The 23,953-nt window shown below is 39.2% G+C and overlaps 2 protein-coding genes across 7 annotated transcripts in view; one reads left to right on the plus strand and one right to left on the minus strand.

The window, feature by feature from the left end:
- Positions 1-18,928, minus strand: LOC101848440 (D-beta-hydroxybutyrate dehydrogenase, mitochondrial). Of its 2 annotated transcripts, XM_035970568.1 has the most exons (8): positions 18,595-18,928; positions 11,933-12,180; positions 10,814-11,014; positions 8,176-8,328; positions 5,419-5,612; positions 4,009-4,110; positions 3,032-3,166; positions 1-1,504 (listed from the first exon to the last, which is right to left on the minus strand). In XM_035970568.1, the coding sequence occupies exons 2-8, from the start codon at positions 12,144-12,146 to the stop codon at positions 1,406-1,408; spliced, it is 1,098 nt and encodes a 365-aa protein (XP_035826461.1). In that variant the 5' UTR covers positions 12,147-12,180; positions 18,595-18,928; the 3' UTR covers positions 1-1,405. The 2 variants fall into 2 exon arrangements, with proteins under 2 accessions (XP_035826461.1, XP_005101596.1); XM_005101539.3 differs by lacking the exon at positions 11,933-12,180 and having other exon boundaries at positions 18,595-18,900.
- LOC101847885 (probable endonuclease 4) overlaps positions 18,901-23,953 on the plus strand; it is a 25,613-nt gene continuing 20,560 nt past the window's right edge. For 3 of the 5 annotated variants that reach the window (XM_013084355.2, XM_005101536.3, XM_005101537.3), the window contains exon 1: positions 18,901-19,039. The gene's annotated coding sequence lies outside the window, so the exon portion shown is untranslated. Of the gene's footprint in view, positions 19,040-19,060; positions 19,483-23,953 lie in introns of those variants that run through there. The other 2 variants (XM_013084354.2, XM_013084359.2) reach the window with 2 other exon arrangements.

Below are 23,953 nucleotides of genomic sequence, written 5' to 3' on the forward strand. Positions count from 1 at the left end.
AACATCATACAGAGCTTTATTAGATTGAGATGATTTATTCCAAATCACAGTAAACATCACCAAACATCCCCCCACACCCCCAAAGCTGTGATTCAAGAACAGTTATCAGCTTTTGAAACTTTCTAGCCTAGGATGAGTTGACATCCGACAAATACAATGTAACTGTTAAATTACTTTAAAAAATGGTAATAGTAATAAGTCTTATAAACTTCATAAGGTAGCAGTATCAAGAATACATAAACCGCAAAAAAGTTGTGAAATTTACAATGACACACTCTATTAAAGACAATTTAACTGTTATAGTGTAGCCTGCATAAACCTAAAATGGTTAATCTGAACAAAGTGGTAAACTGAAAAAGAACAACATTTTTTAGCATCCCTGAATCTTTTGCTTCTATTCAAATTCAAACAACCTCTCTAAACCGAAAACCCAGCTAAACCAAAGAAAATCTGGCGATATGGCAGATTTTGGTAGATGTGAAATCCCCTGTATCAGAAATTACTCAAGACCATTTTATAATTTCACAGGAAATTAAAAGGTGGTAGAAAAAAAGGCATGATCTATGGGCGGAATAGTTCAATAATAAAATAATCATTGATTTGATACACAAGTAACAACTTTTTATGACAGAATATAAAGGACAAGGAAACCTAATGCACTGTTAAAGGACACTTCTCACAGCCAAATGATACAGGGCACAATAACAATACCTTCAATGAAACCAGGTGATATGGTTAGTTACCAGGAATTCATCATGCACATCATGCCAATTTGTATGAAACACACATTGCAATCAGCAGACAAGATCCGAATTCCTGACATCAGAAAGTTCTATTCAAAAAGTATTCTTAAGCCATATAGGCCTATATATACAAAAAAGCCCCACAAAAAACTAGAACACAATGCTTTCACAAGTAAGGGTACAAGTTTTTCGAACTATGCACAGGCTCACAATCCTGACATTCCAAGTAAAGCTTAAAAAAAAAACTTGAGACGAAAAAATCAAACCCCAAAGCCACAGCCAAATACACAGATAGAAACCCTCTAGACATCCTTTTAAAACAATTTATTTAGACTAAAATCAAGTACTTGCCAAAATTGACCCATTTAGACAAAAAATCCACTTTTAACAATGAATGATTAGAAGGCTCTAAAAATGAATTTGTACAACTTAAGTAAAACATTATGGGTGATCTTCTTATTGGACCAGCAAACAGTCTATTGGACTACAAATATGACTAGTATTGAACTCTGTTTGGCTGTAAAAAGGAAAGTGCTAATTACCCTTTTCTTCGAACTGTTTATGAAAGTGCAAAATTGGGTTGATTTGTAAGGTACTAGCATAGTTGTACTGTACATGCAGAATGCTTCAGTACGATGAGACGCATGACATTTTTATCCCAACTACTGTACTGCTTGGACTGTCGTCCCTTGTCTGAAATTTTTAGACACCAGCGAATCATGCCATGATGCAGGAACAAAAGGACGCAGCTTGATGAGAATCTGAAACAGAACAATAAAAAGAGACTAATTCATAATTTTGTCTATTTTTTTGGTATATCTATAAGAATGGTAGAACTGTCAAGTTCTGAGATAACAACCAAAGTGAGACACACATTCTAAAATACAAAAAATACGTTTAAGTGATATTTGAAAGGTATTCGACAAAAAGTAAAGAAAAGTCTAGCATGCACATAGCGAAATAAGTAAGAAGCGGAAATCTCTTTGTTTTGTGCACTTTTCAGGCTATATACTTAGCTGGACAATCAGGTCAAAATTTTACATGAATTCTGCCCTCATGCGACACTAACGTGTGTGTTGAGTTCATAATTACTTAAAAGTTTGGCAGATTTTGATTTTTGACACTCAATTTTAATTTCCCCTGTGCTAGGATTGATGTACCATTTTCCCCTCTACTGTCGAAGCATGATCCACTCTCTACTAAAACTTCTCCTAAACTTAACTTTGGGGAACAGGGGCAAGTTGTTGTATAGTGTAAACTCTAATGTAGAGGAACCACACTGACATACTCCGAGACAACAGCAGATTAATGCCTTTATGTGACCGCAGATACTCCACAAGCAAATGAAGTGAGCAGACTAGATCTACTGCTCAACATCTGACAATAAACATTTACTTAGTCTTGAACTATTGCCCTCAGTCTTTAGAGGGATCATTGGTTTACACTCATACCATGCTCCCCCCCTCTCTCTCTCTCATCTCGACTATTTTGGTTAACAACATTTGCGGTCATATGTCATAAGATCTACCGTCGCAGACGCCAACTATTTTAGCTATGTACGAATTGTTTTCGCAATGAGCATGTTTTTAATATTAAAGAAAAATTTTGGACCTGAAAATCAGTTTGCTATGTGTGTGCTAGACTGCAATAGCATATATATAATCCACAAAACGTACTAGAATTACAAAAAGTGAACTGAGGCTAAGTGGGGATCGGTAAAACAAACATAAGGAAAATTCAAAGTCGCTGTTCATTTCAGAGGACATAGAGCAAGGAAAGCTGTGAACCATTTCTTCTCCTTTCAAACAAACAACAAAAGTCAACAGCACTCCTGAACATTTCAAATATAAATATGACAATGTTTGGCAGCTCAATATGGTTCTGGGGTTGACAATAATTTTAATAAGTACTATCTGCCAATGATCCCAAGCATCAGCTTCCTCAAGTAACATTGACAGCAAAGAATCATGGGTACATATAATGGTTCTTAAACTTGGGAGAATTTTTTTAGATGTAGGTATTTTTATGCCTCCATTGACACAATTTAGATCATTAAGGCGATGAGCTTTCGAACTTACTGGTCAGGTCCAACCCCGGCTGAGAAGGATACATAACAATCCAGCAGAAAGATTGAGATATTTGAGAACCATTTCTCCCTACTTGGGAACTGAACTTGGGTTTCCTGTGTGTGACAACACAGCGTCTAACCACTACACCACAGAGGCCATTTTAGCTTCTTTTAGCTATAGAATTCAAATGAGCATATGAATATGACAATTTGCACTTACATTAGACACATCAAAAAGCTGACTTCCCCCATCTACCAGGTACTGGGAGCCAGAGCTAAGGTTTGTGACCGCATTTTCCATGGCCGTTACGACATTGACCAGACTGCTGGCTGTTGACTTGGACAGATCTGACAGCTGAGAAAGGAGAGAATCAAGTACACACAAAATTCAAATGAGTACAAAATAAAGAATAAGGGGAAAAACAGCTACGCATCTCCTCCCCTTGCCAGTGGTGTGTTAATCCAGAACAGGAACACAATCACTGCTGGCTTAAAAAATAATTTTAATCTTTGACTCAAAAATATTGCTCCACGAAAAAAGTCAACACATTAATCACCATTTCTATTTGCTAGATCTTAGAGGAAAATTTTAGAGCACATCAACAAAGTCAAAATGTGCTACTATTATTATTATTATTATTATTTTTCAAAAGAGTTACTCCAACTCTTTCTGACACTTTTCTCCTTCAGTGCTCTGTAATACATTCACAATCAAAGTGGGAATATTTCAAATTAATCACTACTTTTAAAAAAATGTTATCTTTTGACTGTTTTTGCTCCTAAAATGAGAAATACATTTTTTGTCCTGAGGGACCCATAGGGAATTTCAATCAAGTCTCACCATCAAGGGTTGCAATTCTCTCACTGGCAGTGTGTCACTCCTATGCCACAATCTAGCATAGAGGTGGCATTCACAATCCTGTGTCATTCGTTCAGATCTCTATTGTTACAATCTGTCCTACAAAGGTATGGGTGAGACAAATGATAGACCCCTTGAAATCCCTATAAATAGGGCCAACCTCAAAAAACATCCGACTTGTTGGCAAAAGTAGGTGTAACAAAATTGAATAGTATAGAGAGTGAAAGAGTTTAAATAAAAACCTTTAAAAAAAATAAATTGGAGAGTAAATTTGTATTCTAAGAGGCAATAAAGAAATTTGAATCTAAAGTTGAACCTTGGGAATGTTATGTTAATACCTGTTCAAGCTGGGTGTCTAAATGTTTGGTCCCATAGGCGTTCAAGACTTCTTGATCTGTAGAGTTTTTAAGCTGGTCAAACTCTGTTTTCACTTTGCCACACTGGCAGAAGAAAACAACATTTTTTATCACATTTAACAAGAGCAGAACAGAGTTGTTTACAACATTGTCATCTAAAAATACATACACATTATGAAAAAATAGTCAATACAATGTACTACTTAGCTCTTAGCTTATCTTTCCATTAATTTCCTATTTCAATTTTTTTTTTCTCAACTCTTTTCCTACCAGGTCAAAATCCACCACTGGCCCAGGACTTTTCCATGACCTATTTTTCCGCCCCTACCCCACCAAAGGAAAATGTCAAAACATCCAACTAAACACACACAAACCATATCATATGGCCCATCAAACTGAAAGTTAAAAAAGAATGTATCAGATGGTGATACAATACTGAAAATTTATTCCAATTATATTAGTTTGGGGTTTCTAAAAGTGATTAGGCAATATCAAAGGTGTCATATGAATTCAACAATTTTCCAGCTTTAAAAGGTCATATTAAAAAAAGTGCAACAACAGCATCATTTAAACTTCCCAGGTAGGTTGCCTTAAGTAATGTGATAAAATGCTGAAAGTTATGAATGTGTACCAAATATAGAAGTGAAAATATGAGACATATACCGGAGTCAGGGGAGCGCTTTTTTTCTCGTTTTAACGCTTCGAAGGGGACAAAAAAAGCGCTCAAATGATTAAAATTTTCTCTCAGTGCTATATTTTCTTTCATATCTACTAACAGGAAGTCTATTCTATTATTTTGAAAATGTGGATCGGCCGAGAATTTCGTGTCTTTTCATTACCGGATTGGAATTGATAGCGAGCCACTCGAGCCGTATTTTGCGGCTCTCGGTCCAGCTTTGACGTCACGTCCGCGAGCCGCATTATGTAGTGAAAGTGTTAATAACCAGATTCTATCTTTCATTACAAAAAACTGCATTTCAAGTTAAAATACCTTCAAGCTTAACATTACATTCCTCTTCTAATAAATCAAAGTTGATTTTGTGTAACTCAATAAGACAACTTTTTAGGTTGTCACTCTTAGTGGAGTCATGCTGAAAATTCCAGTGCTCTCCAAATGAATCATGCGGTGCCAAAATGTATCAAATGTTAAAAGTTAGTATATTATGGTGCTTAAACTGAGAAGTCAAACAGGTGGCTAGTTTCAAATATATATTCTTATTCTTCAATTCAAGAAGAACTGACAATTTAGTTTTAAAAATACTTACGACCTGAACTCATTTTTCTGCGAGATATTCTTTACCTAAAACCCAAAAATACGTCATTACAGATAGAAAAGAAGAAAGACTGGAAAAGTATTCCATCGATACAGATGGAAAGACAAAAATATCTTACAGCGCTTTTGTTCAGGATGCCAGTAGCTCCTAAGTAGTTCCCCGGCCTGATGGTTATCACCTTGACTCCAAAAGGCTGCATCTCAATTCGTAGTGCATCGCTGAAGGCTTCAACAGCAAAACAGGAGATGCAAAAGGCTGACTGACCGGGAGCTGAAAGGAGCCCGCTTGCCCCCGACATGTTGATCACACGACCTAGTTGTCACAAAGGATAATGCATCATTGTGACTTCAAGTTGCAAAAAACGTTTGCAGCTGATTTCACAAGTGCGCAAGAGGAGTAACACATTATTATATATCTGGTACGAGAAAACAAGCACTTGTAGTCCTTCTCCTTTAAGCGCCCCCCCCCCCCCATCCAACACACACACAAACATAAAAATACTCACATTCACACAACATATAAATGAGATCGGATAAAATCAAGTGAAATAAAAAAGACACCTGACAGAAAGTACTGGATGAAACAAACAATTCAACCAAAGCTGACAACAGTATAAACAGAAGTGACCTTGTTAAAGGTGCATTAAGACCAAACACCCGCATCAGTCTGTCCATCTAACGAACAACAGATGGACAGTAGCTGACTGGGAAACTGATGTTCAAACCACCTCACGTCGGTTTGTTGGCGTGCCTGTCATCAATATGGACGTCACAACGAATGTTCTTATTTTGTCATGGCAAGGAAGCAGCATTTTCAGTAAGCAATAATACAATGTATCATAAAGCAATGAAGCTTTGCCAAACATAAAGCCACCTTCTGAATGAATAAATAAAATGACAATACAGTCAAACCTGTGTAAGACGACCACCCATTGTCAAGGAGAAAAGTGGCCGTCTTAGGCAGGACTGATCAAGATGAAGATAACAAACCATTCCCATCTGAGGTCCCAATCGAAAGTAGCCCCATTGTTGTTGTTTTTGTTTTTGTTGTTGTTGTTGTTGTTGTTGTTGGTGGTGGTGGTGGTGGTGGTGGTTTGTATTTCGTTTGTAATTTTTATTTTGTTGCTGATTTTGCACAAAGGTGACAATAAAACGAAATGTATTAGACAAGGAGTGCCATGTTAAAACAAACACACGGGTCGCCACCACTCGGAGAACGAGCGACGCTTCTGTCACAAGTTCATGTTGACGCCCTTTGTTACAGACTGGGTAAACAGTGACCACTCATCTCACTTACGATGTGTGTATGAGTTCTGGGCGGGGCTTATGGGTTATGAGGGATCACTCGCTAACCTCACCAGCAGCTGAAAATTGGTAGCTATTGGTCAACAGTGGGAGGGGCCTACGCAACATGATCGGTTGAAGGGACTACCTAACAACAACGACAGGTGATTGAATTATGACGGCTCGCCCACAACGCCAGGGGCCAGTGCACAATTTATGACAAAACGTAATGGAGTCTCTAAGGTAGCCGTCTAAGACAGGTGTTATTGCTTAGTATGATAGGAGTTGTGTTAAATTATGGTGGCCGCGGCCGCGTTGGACAGGTGCCCGTTTTACACAGTTAAATTATATAGAGAAAACGCAAGGGGGGAAATGGAAAGTGGCCGTTTGTACAGGTGGCCGTCAGGGCAGGTTCGACTGTATTTGGTTGTTTTTTTGTCCCCCCCCCCCCCACACACACACACACACACAAAACTAGCAGGAATGAAAGTGGCAAGAGGTAAAAGTCCATCTTACCATAAAAATAGAAGATATGGTTAAGTTTTTTCAAGGTTCTTAAAATCCTAGAAAACGTGAAATTCAAATTAGCATCAATTTTCAGCTCCTCACCTATTTCTTTTAAAATCTGATTCATGTAATACTGATGAGAATACAAAATATTTGTTTTATCAGTAATTGCTGGAACTTTTTGAACCCTTACAATCAGCACCTCATTGTATATTTCCATTGTTTCATGAGAAGCGAGAAGAAAATGTAAGCAAGCAAAGTGACTTGCAACACAATGCACACCAACACACCACAGTGTCAATCTTCACCTCGGGCAAATTGAGGTAACTCGGAAATTGGCGAATGAAGGTCAAATTCTAGTACATTTGGTATGATTTCACATCAAAATTCGAAAAGGAGTACGAATATGATATCTGACTTAACCATTCAATAAAAAATCTTTTCATAAAAATTAAGCTGGCTGAACTTGCCCCACTTCTTGGGACTTGATTGAAGAATTTTTTATGGCCATCGTAGAGCAAACTAGACAGATAAACTTCAACTTCCTTCAACTCCCTTCATGGTAAAACATGAGACTTTTGTCTGAACATTAGCAGGACAGATATAAGAATTGAATTGATCCGTCCATCTGACAGAAGAAAGAGGACAGACACGGATGTTTGGTCTGAATGTGCATGCAGCAAGTGGTACGGTGTCAGACATGCAATAAAAATGTCAGGTCAGATCCCTGTTCCATAAGATAAGACATTATATCTTTAAAAAGCTAAGCTAACTTATTTTATTCAGTTCACTCAGCTGCAACTGGGTATTTGGTAGTCTGAAGAAAAAGAATACATGAATGATAGAGGATGCCTAACTGGCTTGCAACTGGGGGACTAAAATAGTAATTCAGAAAGATCAGAGCAGTCATGAAAGATTTATTACATTGTGTGAGCAACTTTAACTTTGCCATCAAATGTCTATTGATAATATTTATCAGTAATTTTGTGTCTTTGATGCCACCATATATATATACTCTTGTCACCCTTTTAGTACCACAAGTCTTTAATTTCTGCTTTTTGAACCCTCCCAAATATAAAGCAAACCTTTGGCCTTTCTGACATATGGCAAACACAGCTTGGTCAATTGAATGCTGCCCAGTAAATTAACTTCCAACACTTGGCGGTATTTTTCCATGGAAGTAAACTCAATATCTCCAAAAGATGCAATGCCAGCATTGTTGATAATAGCCCACAGTCCTGTGAAAAAAAGAAACATTAAGAGATAGTAATGCTCATCTGAGAAAAATATATTTGCTTCAAAATCTATTAAATAATAAGAAAAGGGAATCTTTTTCTTGGTAGACTTTCATCAAAATGCCCGCATGGAATGAAGTAAGTGTAGTGGACTACCCGTACGAATGAAGCCTGAGTCAACTCTGCTTATTGCAGCCTCCAAAAACTCCTTTTTAAACATTTTGAGCAGCATAACGAAACCCAGATTGTGTGCTCAATCTGAATTATACATACTCCCACAAAGTGAAAAACTCCCCAATTAATAATATGCTGAAATTAGAGATTTGAACAAGAAAAAATGTCGTAACTGATTAATATTTTTACTGATGTAGATATATCAGAGGCATTTTTTAGCAATTTTTAGCGCAAGTAAAACTGAAGCTAATAGCAACTAGACCAAGGAATGGCGACGGGGGAAAAAATACTCCCTGACTTTTTATGTGTAAAAGGATCATGTGAGTACATTAACAAGGCTATTTTTTTTCTTTCTACTACTGCTCATGATAGACAGAGCTTAACATCTTTTTTGCTCTATAATATTTCTTACCCTAAAAGGCAAGAACGGGATTTTAAATGTTATTTGAACCTACCCACATACTAGAGGACACTACAGTGTTTCAGTGATTTATATTTCACAGTCCTTTATCCCTTAATCTCGTAGGTCACCATACCCTCTGGTATGTTGGGCAGAATGACATTCTTTGATATATTTAAATTTGGTACACAGAAACTATGAATCATCATCCCTATCAAGTTAAGATAAAAGTTGTTAACAATCAAAACTGTTGTAATAAAATCTTTTAAAAATATGTCAGATAGGTTCAACTTAAAAAGGCAATTGTGGTGACAACCGAACTGATAGTGTTATCATGACAAAACCCGATAACATAATTTTATCTCTATAATAATGATAGACAATGAAAGAAAACATCAATGTTAACTTTTCAGATGCATCACAATATCCAGTGGTGTAGCAAAGAGCTTCATATTCACATAAGATGATGCTGAATACCACAGCTGTCGCAAGCAAATTAACTCACTTAAGTCAAAATTTTGAGAACTTTCTATTTTTGCACCCTCCCAAAGCATTATCAAAGATACACAATTCAACATCACCAAGATGCAGTTTAATGCTAAGGTCAAGTATTACAATTTTCTTGTTCTTCTCGATTCTTGACAGAAACAACACAGCAAAAATAGTTTATCTGTAAAGAGTACCCAAACGGACTTAGGCAGATTGCTTGCGACACTGGCAATATATTAGTGCAATCAACATGGAAAGGGACTGGAATAGAAGATCTTAGAACTCAAGCACTATTTCTATGATTCTTGACTAGTTGTCTTTCATTGCAAGACAAACTCATGAATAATTCAAGGCAAAAAAAATTTCTCTTCTGATTTTAAAGTGCTTTCAATGACAGGACTAACTTTTTCTTCTGTTATATAAAGTCACTTCAAGCATTTCGCAAAATACACAAAGGACTTGTCCTCACTTTTTAGTTGTATTAGATAATATAAAATGTTGGGTAATAAATAATCATAAAGTCTTCAAGGAAATAAAAAATAAAAAGATCTTTTTCTACCAAAAATTTGCAAATACCTGCACTGTGCAAAAAAAAAAAAATGGAAGATAATTTTGATATTCCAAACAGCAATGCTTGATAAAGTGAGATCTTGATGCAGAGTGAAAAGTACAAGCAGTAGTCAGAGCTTATGATTTAAGCAACTGACGCTCAATTACATTGCGAATTTCAACAAATTTGAACTTGGACCCACTTACGTCTGTGTTCACTTTTTGACCTTTAAATCATAAATACCAACAGCAGTCACAGCTTACTATTTAAGCAACTGTCACTCACTAACACTGCAAACTTCAACAAATGTGAACTTGGACCTCTTTATGTCTGTTCATTTTTTTAACTTAACATCATCATTAGTTGATTGCGAATGTCATTTAAAAAATGTAATACAGCTTGCATTGGTAGTACTACTACAAAGCTGGAGAAAATAAGGTTTAGATATACAAAAAAAGAAACAGAACTAAATCTAAAGTGGTTAAGTTGGCATACCCCCTCCCCCAAACCCACCCATCCCCCCCCAAAAAAAACCCCAGCAAACAAACCAAAAACAGAACCCAAATTTAAAACATTTGGGTTTTTTTACATCTTAAAGCATATTTACAATATTTTCGGGGGTATTTTTTTTTAAAGGTATTCGTTTTAAGAGCATATTTTTGTTTTCCTTCTTAAGCCAGCTTCCTTCTTTTCGAAATGAGTATAGGCCCTACAATCAAAATGGATTTTAAAAATTTGTAAAAGGCAGGGAAAGAAGGTGGCAGATAAAAAAATTAGAGACTCACAGTGTAATCTTGGTAAGTTATTATCTTTTGTTGAAGCTAAATAGGCAGTTTAAACAATCTTTTAAGTAGGACAATAATAATTGTAATTACCTTTGTTTTGACAGAATTCTTTGACTTTTGCCATACATTGAAAGACACTGTCTTCATCAGTGACATCAAGGGAGACAACATGCATGCGCCCAGTAGTGCTTGCTTGGAGAAGAGCAGCCCCTTCGCTGCCAGCATTCAAGCAACCAGCGATTACTGTGTATCCATGTAAGTCAAGTCTTCGAGCACATGCATTTCCAAAACCTGTCAACAGACCACAGATGTAGGAGCATAAAAGTAGACATATAACTTTAAAAGTTTGGGGGAAAAAAAAAATATTGAGTTAAACCAAAATATCTGGTTGATGGGGGAATTGATACAAGAATGAGTTTTATAAATGTGAGGCATCGAGGTGTAATCAGGCACTTGTCAAAATAATTAAATCGAAGATACTGGTATTTTTCTGCGGGTTAGGCCATTTTTATTGAATTTTTCTTTTTTGGCTACACACTTTTGACATCTACTTAAAAACACTTTTGATGTGGGCTCTACTGAAAATCGTTAATCAAAGTTAAAGAAACAAAAAATATGAGTTTGCTGTTTCCAAGGACTCTCAAGCTATGGCAAGTCACCAAACTTCGGCCGCCGTTTTCTTGCTAATTTTACCTCTGAAATCAGGCAACCCCAATCTCCTTCAATCGCAACATTTCTATTTAAGATAGACAGGTATTTTTTCATCAAAATAAAGGCATATAAACACGCTTTAAGATGATACCAGTAACTCCACATGCCCAAAAATTTATAAGCGCCTGATTCCACGTTATTGTGACACAAATTTGTTCTGCATGAGTACTATATTTTTTCTATAAGTATACCATATACCACACAAAATGATGAGATAGTCTCTTCCATCAAAACATCTCTCCCTTGACTCTTCGCCCAATGAGGCACATAAAAAAAGTAGAATTGCTCACATGTATTACATTCTAGAAGTACCTTCTTGAATAAGAAGTGAAACAAAAATGTGGATCCACAAAGTCATTATAAAAGTAATTTTACCAGACGTAGGTGAAAATCTCCTGGAAGTTGACACTTAAAATAAGCAGGTCTACCAAGTCATATAAACAATTGAGATTATATATGCATAGATAAAAAGACGAATGGGGTTGGGGGGCTCAATACCTGAGTCACATCCACTGATGAACACAACACGTCCTTCTGGGTCTACTCTTCGTAAAAGTAAATATCTAATGACAACCACAGCTGTGCCAATGGCAAGTACAGTCAAAATGGCTATGGTCACTTCCCGCACAGCAACGACGAATGGCAGAAAGGCTAGCACTAGTAGATATACAAGCTCAAATATCTGAAGACTGCAAAATTGCTTTACATCCATCTTTTAAAATGATACTGTTCTCTTGTCAAGTTGTCTGAAAAAAAAAGAAGTTAAAATTAAGCTGGTCTGAAAAGTTAGGATAAACAGAAAAAATGGTACGATGACAGGTATAACATCAGGCACTATTGAGTAATAGTAAATTGTCAATACAATGTATTATCTTTGTTGCTAGAAAAATAAGAAAACCAGTTTGCTCACCCTGCGAGGCAGGGTGAAACAAAAGAAAGCCTCCTTGCAACAATGATTCTGAATTACTTTCAAACTTCACGAAATCCCTCATCAATCAGTTCTTATCATCCACAAAAAACATTTTACAGTACCTGTTCTTCTTTTCAAAACAGTGAAACTCGGAGCATAGTCGTAGGGCCTGACCTTTGATTTTGTTGAATCCAAGCGTTCATTACAGCAATGTGGGCAAAAAGTTGCGTCACAATGTAGGGCTTGGCATACAGCAACATCTGTTTCCACAGACCAGCGCGCAATTCATTACATAGATTTACATATATGTCTAGACGAGCCTTTCATTGTCAAGTAGCCTGGGGGAGAGGTGGATATGATCGTGATGCGTCTGTGTCTTTGCCAACTGTTTACGTCTGAAATGCTTGTACCTACACGCCCTAATCTCTTCAGACACATGCATTATATATCAGCCCCCCAACCGACCTCCCTGACACACACTAAGACATGTCATGTCTTATGCACGTGTCAACAACGCACGTGTCAGTGAGAAAGAAGGCTTCCGATTGGACCCATCAGATGAACACAATAGGCTACGCTAAGCATGTACGAGGGCTGTCCCATGGAAAACCGGAAAAGGTCCATAAAAACAACAATCTTTGTCCTATTATAATAAAAATATAACACATCATACCTCAACATGTGCATTATTTCTCAATGTAATCACCATCCCGCTGGGCGCATTTTTTCCCATCGCTGGATCGGGGAGAAGATACCCTCCCTGAAGAATTTTTCGTCAAGGGATTTCAACCAATCTTTCACGGCTTCCACGAGGTTTTCGTCGTCGGTGAATCGCTGTCCAGAAATATGGCGTTTCACAGGTCCAAAAAGGTGATAATCTGATGGGGCCAAGTCAGGACTGTGAGGGGGGTGTGGCAGAACTTCCTAGCCAAACCGTTGGATCCAGTCTTTCGTAGTGTTTGCAGTGTGTGGCGTTGCGTTGTCATGCTCCAAAATGACACTGCTGGACAACTGGCCTGGTTTTTCGGCGCACAACCTCTCTCAACTTATCAAGAGTCTGGCAGTATCTGTAAGCATTAACAGTTTGTCCTGGTTCAAGAATGTCAAGAAACAGAACACCCTTAGCATTCCACAAAACCGTGGCCATGAGTTTCTTCACCAATGGCTGAACTTTAAACTTTTTCGGGGAGGTGAAGACATGTGCTTCCAAACCATTGAAGGGGGCTCTCGTGGCCTAGAGGTTAAGGTGTTGGCCTCTCATTCAAAGGTCCCGGGTTCGATTCCGGGTAGCGACCAAAAAATTTTCTTCTCTAAAATTGTCTCCTTTCACATCCTTTCCTGATCTCTAACAATGTTCTGTTGTCTGCTTTCATTTCCACTTTCTGCCCCCACCCCCTCACCCCCTTTGCCCCCTCCTCTGGGCTCCTGACTCTTTCTGCAGCCTTTCTACTGCTACTCCCTGGCTCCTCCTAACTGCTGTCTTTCTGCCACACCCCTGATCTTCTGGTAGGAAAGATCTACACCTAGCCTTCTCGGACAAGGGCGAAAAATCTCGGAGGGCCCGTGTGCAAGTTGCGCACGTTAAAGATCCCTTGGTGGTCTAAAATCGATAAGAGTAGGCTTCGGCCGCCACCCGGGCAAAATTCAAAATTTCCTACCAACGAAAAAGTATTAGGTGTGTCCTGCGCGCTCATATGACCTTATGCAGTTGCGAGCGCCGTAAAACCCTATACTAAACAAACAAACAAACCATTGAATCCCTCTTCGTCTCAGGGGTCATGTGGTGTATCCAAGTCTCATCACATGTAATTTATATATAATGCTTCTCAAAAATGCTTCATCGTATTGTTGGAGGTCTCGAGATGCATTAATGACTCCCCTGACAGCTTGACGACAACGATTCAACAAAGTCTGAGACACTTCAACACGTTGCGTCTTGTGGTCAGCTGTCAGCTCTTTTGGGACCCATCAAGCAGAGACCTTTCGATAATGCAGCTCATCAAACTCTATCCTATGGACAGTTGACTTTGAAATGTTTAGAGACTCGAAAATTTCGCGAATTTTTAGGCGCTTGTCTGTTTGAATGAATTCGTTAACACGACTCTCGTTGTCCTCAGTCTTAGCAGAAGAACAAGGTCCTGGGTGAACTTTGTCATTGATATCCGTATGCCCGCCTTTGAACTTACTACACCACTCATATACCTGTGACTTTGCCATTACTTTCTCCCCGTAAACTGACTTTATTTCAGCGTGTATTTCTATAGGTCTTAGACCTTTTGCAGTCAGAAACCGAATGACAGACCTCACTTCTATCCTTGACCAATTTTTCAAGGGGATAGTCATCTAGGGAGAACTGCTGTGTTCGTTTGGTTTGTGCGAAGCTCATGGTGCTCAATCGGGAAATTCCTATATGATTGTTTTACAAGTGTGCATTTACAGAATGTAAAAATATAGAATAGTTTTCAAATTACAGCCCTCGTAATTATCTGTGGGGCAAGTGTGATCAATGGTCTCTTGGAATAGAGTAAATAAGGTTAGTTAAATCCGATTTCGCTCATTTATGTGTTTGTTGTATCCTAGTTATTTTGTTGATTAAAAAAAAAACCCAAAAAAACAGGGAATCTGTCTTCTTTCGTTGAATCTGAGTTTTCGTTGAATCCAAGTTCCACAATATATGTTTTTGAAAGCTTTCAGACACACACGTTCAATATAACATGACAAAATAAAAATGGTTTTGAATATTAAATACTGATCACCTTATTTAATGGATTCTTTCATCACAAATGTTTCTTACAAACCTCAGCATGTATTAATTTCCTTGTTAACTTTCCTATCTACGGAAAGTTTATGTGTGCATGCATGGATTCCTATCAGCACAGCTGGGAGAAGATAGAAGCTGTGCGCATCTCTCACTATCTGGTTACTACTTTCACCGTTGACATAACAGTATCAACTGATAGAACTAAGAAATGTCTCTCCACTTCACGATTTCTGCATTTATAAAAGTGACCACTGTATATGACTGCTTTGCCTCTAATTCTTTGTTTATGGGAAATTCATTTTTACCATGTGATACCGGCACTGATATATTAGTTTTAAAAAATAAAATTATCACTTTGAACAGATACAAGCATTTCTCTTGAGGTAATGTACATGAAACTTAAACTTCATTTATAAAATGTATACAACCTTCGCTGAAAAATGTAAAAAAAACAAAAAAACCTAGTCACCAGGAAAGGTCATTTTATGCAGAAACATACAGGGTGATTCGCAGAAATTTGTACAAGAACGTTGTAATTTGGAACAGATTAATTCTTCCAAAGGAATTTGTTTGACATAAAATTCATAAAGAAGAAAAACTTGTTTTCGAGAACAGAAATGGCTTTTATATAAACTACCTACAGTAGTCTCCGCCTAAACGCACGCCATATAAAAGCACGCTCCGCTCAAACACACGCTTTCATCATCTGACAGGTTTTTTACAACATATTTTAGACGTACAAACGCACGGTCACTCTCTCTAAACGCATGCTCCGATCCGTAAAACGCACAGACAGGTTAAGCTGAACAAAGGGAAATCTGCACAGTTTGCATTATAAGACAAGCCTAGACAGTATGATATTCGGTGAGACTGCCCCTCACGCCGAACAAAGAGAGTGATGGACAGCGTTTTCACACTCAACTTTCCACAGACAGTACATAGATCAAGGTCTAGGACTGGTCGGTGAAATGTTGGGGGGTTGGTTGACTGAAATGTTATTTGATTGGTCACTCAAGTCACTGGGTTTCTGACTGGTGTTAGGGTGACTGCATGTAATGTTTGGTTAGACCTAGGCCCATGATGCGAAACATGCATGAATGCTCGTCAATGAATTTACGGTCGGGGGGGCGGTCGCTTGGAAAGTCACGTGGCTGGGCCGTCGACTTTATTACTATCACCAACAGTTTCCTTTTACGCTATCTGTTCCCGACATTTTAAGGTGCATATCAATACATTGAGTTTGTATCCCCCCCACACACACACACACACCCATTCAACGCCTTTGTATTCTTAACCGCAATCGGGGAATCCTTCACAAAACAGTCACGTGTCGTGACTTTATCGGCCCAAAGTGACCCCCACTCCCAAGGGAGGTCACTAGAATATCAAGGTAATGAGGTGACTGCATCCCTTCCTCCCTTTACAAAAGTTCATGTAAACGCACGCTCCGTATAAACACACGTTAAGGAGCCCTCCCGAGCACCTTGCGTTTAGGCAGAGACTACTGTATATAAATTAATGCAAAATGCACGAATTTAAAAGATCTTGCAAGGAGACCTGAAATGATTGGTTTGCTTTTTCCCTTCCTTTTCTTTTTAAAATCTAATCTTTCCATCCCGGTAACATTTAAACAATATGATATATACATATATCGTTTCTCTTACAGAGCTGAAAAAAAATATTTGTAAAATTCTGGAATTCTGAGAACCAGTGCCCTATACAGTGGAACTCGGATTCAACGAGGTCGCCGGGCCTGACCTAAAATCTCGTTGAATATGAGTGTTCGTTATAGCAAATATGAGAGTTTGTGTAGATAATTACAGGCACTGAGCAGTTACAAGTAGTGCCTGAAATACCAGCATGTTATAAGCTGTGTAAAAAAAGACCGATTCTTTCAAATGCACACGCCTGTGTCATCTCGATCGTTTACCAAAAAGTTGTGTTGCTGTGTAGAGCCTTGCATACACGGAAATTTTTGCTTCCATAGACCAGCGCACAATTCATTACGTAGATCTACGTCAAGACTATACATATCATTGTAATAATGATCAGTTGCCGAGGGGGGAAAAAAAGACTGTGACGCGTTTGTATCTGCGATGTTCAGCGCCCGGACCGCCAGTGCCGTCACACATGACGTCACCTGATCTAGATTTCTAGGCTTCGGCGTTTGAATTAGCAGAGGGTAGTGTCTACATACTCTAACGTTAGGCCTAGAGAACGTATACAAGCTGTCTACGTTCTCTAATGTTCAGTGCTTCCAAGCATGTCAATATGTCATCAAATCCAGGTCCTGGAAGGTTTTAATTTTTCTTCTCCTGAGCCTAAAATTATTTTTTTTAAATAATTAGACTCACAGACCAAGGAAAGCCACTATCGAACTTTAACCAAGCCTAAATTGGCAAGGACCTACTTATTTGTAGAAAAGCTCCTCTTGCAGACAAAGAATGTGCACCATGCTTTGATCATCACTACATAAAAAACTACAATAAGCAACAAGTTATAATTATGGGAAAAAATTGTCTGTCAGTCGGAAAAGGAGAAGAAGAAAAAAACACAAAAATCTTCCAGGACCGGGATTCGTACCAACGCTCATAAAATAATGGTTTGATTTCTAACGCAGACGCGCTGTCCATTCAGCCATATCAGAACTTCCAACAATTAAAGAATCGTACGTAGTTTAAGCCTTATATTTAACACACGACGTTTTATTTAGAACTGGCGCTTATCGCAATGCTGCGTTTTATTTAGCACTGGCACTAATCGCAACGCGGCGTTGCAAAAATAGGCATTTCCAAAAATGAAATACATATAGGACTTCTACGTCATGACCTTTGATGTAATATAGATCTAGATATCTAGATCTAATCTAGATCTAGATGTAGCTGGAACTTGACAAAAATGGATTTTATTATTGATGTTTAATTCTCCTGGGTAAGATTGAAGAATACCGGACCAGCGGACTGATTTTGCCTATGTCTCAACCTTAGGAATTCATAATTTCCCCGTTGTTAATATCTCTCAATGGAGATTCTCGGACCGGTAGATCTATTCATTAAAATTTTGTCTGGGGGAGATGCCCCTGAACCCCCCCCCCCCCTCCTCCACCCCAACTACCCGCCCCACCTACCCACTTTCTCGCGCAATAATGTACAAGTGGTCCGGTATTCTTCAATCTTCCCTTCTCCTGCTGAAGAATTAAGATTGAATTCGATTAATTCAAATCGCAAAATGCATAAAAGTAATCTAGAATCTACATAGATCTAGATCTAGATCTAGATCTAGATCTAGATTCTAAAAACCACTGACATGCAAGTGAAAAAAAATTGCTCTCATTGGAGTCTGAGCACAGGCCCACCCCTCATTAAAAAGTAAAGTGTTTCCAATCCCTTCACATTCACATTTTAGGGCCTTCAATGTAGGCCCTGCACAATTCTGATCACTGCTACGAATACAGCAATGAACGAGAGGACTTTGTACAAGTTGACTTACCTCTGTAGTTCTAGCTTTCGAATGGACTACTGATCGCAGGCCCGGACTATATATAAGATCTCTGCGTGTACCGGAATTATGTTATCATCTCAACCTGTGCCCTGTTTGTTATCTAACTGACCCGTTGACCTGTCCTCACATAAGGCTTGCGTAACCTAACAATGAGTGATAACAGTGGTCTTTATTTCAATCTTTATTCCCCGTCTATTTCAGGATCGGATAGGGTCTCAAATCTCAACCCTGTAGCCTTGTCGATAGTCACTAGTCACGACTGATTGAGTTGTCAAGTGTCAACACTGACTTCAGGGAAGTAACTAGAGTTTCACAAGCTCGTTTCTTGCTGGCGCGAAAGATGGTCTCCCTTCTCTTCCATCAAACTGCCAGCTGATTGCTGTAAACAAAATAGAAAGTATAAGAAGCCCACAAGCCTACGGTGTGTGTCTGTGTAAGTGATGTGATGCTCTGTTCGGTAGGCCTAGGCTAACAACTGCTTCACTGTAATACTACTGGTCAGTGTCTAGATCTAGAATCTAGATAGAATCTACTGGTTCAAAAGTTTTTAAGTTTTAGGCGGCATTAATTTGTCATCTCATTTAGACTATTCTAGATCTAGGGCAGGGCCTATATTTATCCATAAAGAAATCTTGAACTCCAAATGACAGAGAAAATAAGTTTTTCCCTCTCCTGTAAAATTTGCTGCGTGTGGAATTCACAATTTCATCAGGCGACCGACGATATAGGCTAGCTATAGCTTTTATAGGCTAGCAGAAATCAGATTCAGAATTCAGAATCTGAACAGCAAAAACTCCTCTGAATTGAATTTGTTATTGAACAATCTTCAGCTGCCTCCACACCCGAGTGTCACACACACATCAAGTCGTGTCAAGGGTCAGTAAGTCGGAGTACAGAGACCATGTCGTGGATCTAGGTTTAAGTCGCAAGAGATAGTTTTATAAAAGGCAGGCTCTATTTCTCAGAGCATTTGGGAAAATAAACTTGAACTCGATTTCTCAGAACGGTTTCCGATCTCGAGATTTGTTGATAAAATAGCGAATGGAGTGGCCCGTGTTTGTGTATGTGTGTGTCTGTGTGTAAGTTGTGAACCCAGGGGGGGGGGGGGGGGGGGGGGGGGGGGCGTGAAGGATTTTAGTTTTTGCTGGGTGACTAAATGCAAAATAGGTTACACTGCCAAGGTAGAGCAGTCTTGTTTTCTCCCAGTACCTTTTGAAGGTATTTTCAAATGAAGGAAGTATAGTTCGGGAACTTTGCCCCAACCTCAACTGAAGTACCTGAATATTCAGACTTTTAAAAATCTCTAGCTCTAAAAATTGAATTTGATGCAAAAAATGCTTCTTCCCAGTCCTCATAGAATTGCAGATGAAAGGATGACGCCTAAATCTCGCAAATAACCCAAAAAATCTTGAGATCGGAAACCGTTAGGAGAAATAGAGTTCAACTTTATTTTCCCGAACGATCGGAGAAATAGTCACTTCGTTTATTATGGATCTAGATCTACATTGAAATTTTATTAACTCTGTGAATCTTTGGTTTTGGCACTTAGAGTACCGGTAGATCTTAAGAGAGTAAGTTGGAATTGAATGTTAGCGTTTGCATGAAGTACAGTTGAAACTGCCTTAACGGAAACCTGTGTAAAACGGATACCTGTCTTAAAGGAATCTCCCCGCTCCCCTCTTGATATTCCTCTTTAATTACTTGTATAAAACGGAAACCTGTCCAACACAGAAATGGAAAGAAAAATCTGCTCCCTTCCCAGGGTTTCACCTGTCTAAGACGGAAAATTCTTTGCCCGCTCAGCCCTGATTTGAAACAAAACTCGCAAGTTTGGTTCCGCCAGCTATGCCGCTAGGCGAGGAAGGGTAGTAGGGGTGCAATATGGGGGTAGATGTTACCCCATCATGTGAGCCCTGAGCGATGCAGATGGTCAGGGTAGTGTGGGTGTGAAATCTCACGACTGCCCGTGAGAGTGCTCTAGTAGCGAGCCATCACAGAAACTTTCCTGGGTAGCCAGAAGCCAGAGGTGTGAAATTAGTTTGAGTTGACCAATGCCTGCCACCCTGATCGTACAGCCAGCCGAGAAAAGAGTTCCTCGAATCGTTGTTACATGATGGTGGTGAGGGGTGACATTGGTTGACTGTGCTTGTTACAAGTTACACCTGTGGGTGGGGGTAAGGGTGGAAGCAAAGGAGATGTTCAAACGTTTCTGTTTTTAATAGGTCAAACAGTGATCCTATAAAAGGCAAGCACTGGTGGTAATTGGATAAAAGTAAGACTGATGCTTGTCATTATCAGACAAGATAGTAGTTGAGAGGTGTGAAGTTTTTACCACTGCTTGCCAATCGGACAAGCGATCCTTGATCCCACCTGCTGGGCCTTTGAACCCCCCCCCCCCCCCCCCCCCATCTCTCCCTAAATTTCCCTGTCTAAGACTGAATTTTTTTCTGGCTCCCTTGTGGCGATTCCGTCTGTATTAGACTGTATATATGGAGTTGGCTAGATCGATGGTGCCAAAACGGGATGTATACAAGTTAAATGATGTCTTTCTAGAGGCTTTCTTAATTTAGGGCATTCTTCATTTTGTTGTCGTGTACAGCCGAACCTATCCAAGACGACCTCGTGTCACATGGGAGCTAGAGTTAAACATTTTCCGTCTTGGAAGGGAAATTTAGAAGGGTGGGGGGGGGGGGGGGGTTCCATAGGGTCAGCCTGTGTTGGGATCAAGGGTTGTCTGTCAGGTTGGCAAGTCGTTGTCAAAATTTCACACCTCCCACTCCAAAACTTGTGATATAGATCCTAGCCTCTCTAAATTTTATAAATATGGCATGTGGCAGTCTTACTTATCTTATTTATCTCTATTATCACCACTGCCTTCATGTCTTGATTGAACCACTGTTTGACCAATAATAAAAAAACAGAAGTAACGATTGAATCATGTCTCCTTTTTCTGTCCTTAGCCCCACCTGTCTATAATTTGTTACGCTCATAATCAGGCTAAGGCTAATCAGCGACAATCAACCACCAGTGCCACCCCTCCCCTCATTTAAGAACGATTCAATTAACTTTTCTCTTAGTTGGCCATTCGTTCAGGGAGGTAGACAGTGGTCAGATTAGTTTCACACCTCTTGCTACTCAGGGAATTTTCCATGCTGGAGCACCACTCAAGCACTTTACAAGCAGAGTGGTGAGATTTCACACCCGCATGACCCTGTCAATCTGCACTGCCTAGGGCTCAAATGGGCGGGGTAGCAGCTGACCCCCAAACTTCTTTCCTTCTCCCGCCTTTCTTTGCCTGGCAGTGTGGTGTAAAGATTACTGCTGATGGAACCAAACTTGGGAGCTTTTTAGTGCTGATTGGGCAAAGCATTTCATTTTCTGTCTTAGACTGGTCAAAACCCTTCAAAGGGAATTAATTTCTCTGTCCATTTCAGGGTTGAACAGGTTTTCATCTACTGCAGGTGTATCTAGAGGTATTCATCAAGGGGGGAGCATGGAGTTTTGGTTATGACAGGTTCTTGTCTTGATCAGGTTTCCATTGTTATTGTTTTTTTACTCCAAAAGATTCCTAATACCTTGATACACACAAAGTGACAATTAAACCCAGATTCAAACAACAAGTGTTCAAAAACACTTTGAATTCTGGGTGAACCTTGCTATCCACCGTGATGAAATGTTCAATCCTTTGAACCTCGCAAAAGCAGTGGCGAGGTTATAAGATAAAAGTTCACCGGTTGAGTGCCATGGGTCAGTGAACCTTGCTATCTTCCTCCACGTGGTCATTTACTTATCGATTTCACTTAATGTGTTGAGGGACGAAATAATGTTCACCCTTGATGCAAAACGTTAGCTCACTTGCCTGCCGTTAGGACATCATAAAATGACCCAGAGCATGTTTTAAACTTACTTTCTTTTACTTTTTCATCCTCTGTTGCCGTTAAGCGTCGAGGGGAGATGCAGATTTCTATGGTAGGCCAGCTCCGCTGCTTTTTCAGTAGTGATGTTATGTTTTCTTAGGGTTTCCTTGACACCCTTGATCCCCCTTTTGCTCGGCCTTCCTCTTCCTTTTTAGCCTGAGTGCTTGGTGACATGCATAACAGGTGACCAAACCATTTTATCCTCTGTCTTTCTATGTAATGCAGGCAGGACTCAGTGCTGATAGCTGCTCTTACTTGTTCATTTCTCTGCCTGTCTCGTCTTGTAATGTTAAGGGTTTTGCGGAGACATTTCATTTCGCTTGCAGTGGTTTTGCTTTCATGGGTTTTGCTTAAGGTCCAGGTCTGGCACTGATAACATAATATTGGTATGAACATTGAGGTGATAAGCTGTCTCTTTGTGTCCATAGAGATGTTTGGATGAGATAGGAGGGGTGCAAGCTGGAAGGTGACAGCGTTGACTTTTTGAGTTCACATTTCTATTTCTCTGTCTATGGACCCATTTTCAGAAAAAGTGCTGCCAAGATATTTAAAAACTCCTTCACCTGTTTCAGTTGTTAACTATCGACATGGATGTTCGGGGAACTATGGTTTCGGCTCACTTTCATAACTTCTGTTTTTGATGTGCTTATTTTCATGTTGAATTTCTCACAGGTGTTGTTGAGTTCGGTAGTGTGATTTTGGAGGCTTTGTTGGTCATGATGAATAAAACATTGGTCGTCTGCGAACAGAAATTCATTTAGGCTTTCTGGGCTTTGGTTTGCTTCTTGAGTTATTGTGTCCATTTATATTATAAACAGGAGGGGAGATAAAACGCATCCCTGTCGTACTCCAGATCTTACTTTCCAGTCTGTATTGCCTTCCTTCGTTATTACTAAACTTCTGCTGTTGGTATACAGAGCTCTGACATTATCTAACATTTGTCCTCTGACGCCATACTTTTCGAGTGTGTTCCAGAGCTTTGCATGGTTTACTCTGTCAAAAGCCTTCTCCTGGTCTATAAAGACGATGTTGGATTCTTTGTTGTGTTTGATTGTTTTCTCGCGTATCTGTCGTCATGCGAATACGGCATCCGTGCATCCTCTTCCCTTTCGGAATCCAAACTGAGCTTTGCTCAGATTTCTCTCCAAAATAGGTCTTATGCGCTGCTCTAGTATTTTGGTGTACATTTTTCCTGAGTGGCTTAACAATGAGATGGCTCTATATGTTTTGCAGTCGTGTTTTTTGCCCTTTTTTTTCCATAATGGTACCACTATGGCTTTCTGCCAGTCTTCTGGGCATTTTCTTTGTTCCCAGGCTCTGTTGAAAATACGCCTCAGCCACAATGTACCTGTGTTTCCACAAGCTCTTATTATAATGGCTTCCACTCTGATGTCATGTGGTCCTGGGGCATGTTTTAAACACTGTGCATT

The sequence above is a fragment of the Aplysia californica genome, unplaced genomic scaffold, assembly GCF_000002075.1.
Source record: "Aplysia californica isolate F4 #8 unplaced genomic scaffold, AplCal3.0 scaffold00287, whole genome shotgun sequence".
NCBI lineage: Eukaryota > Metazoa > Mollusca > Gastropoda > Aplysiida > Aplysiidae > Aplysia > Aplysia californica.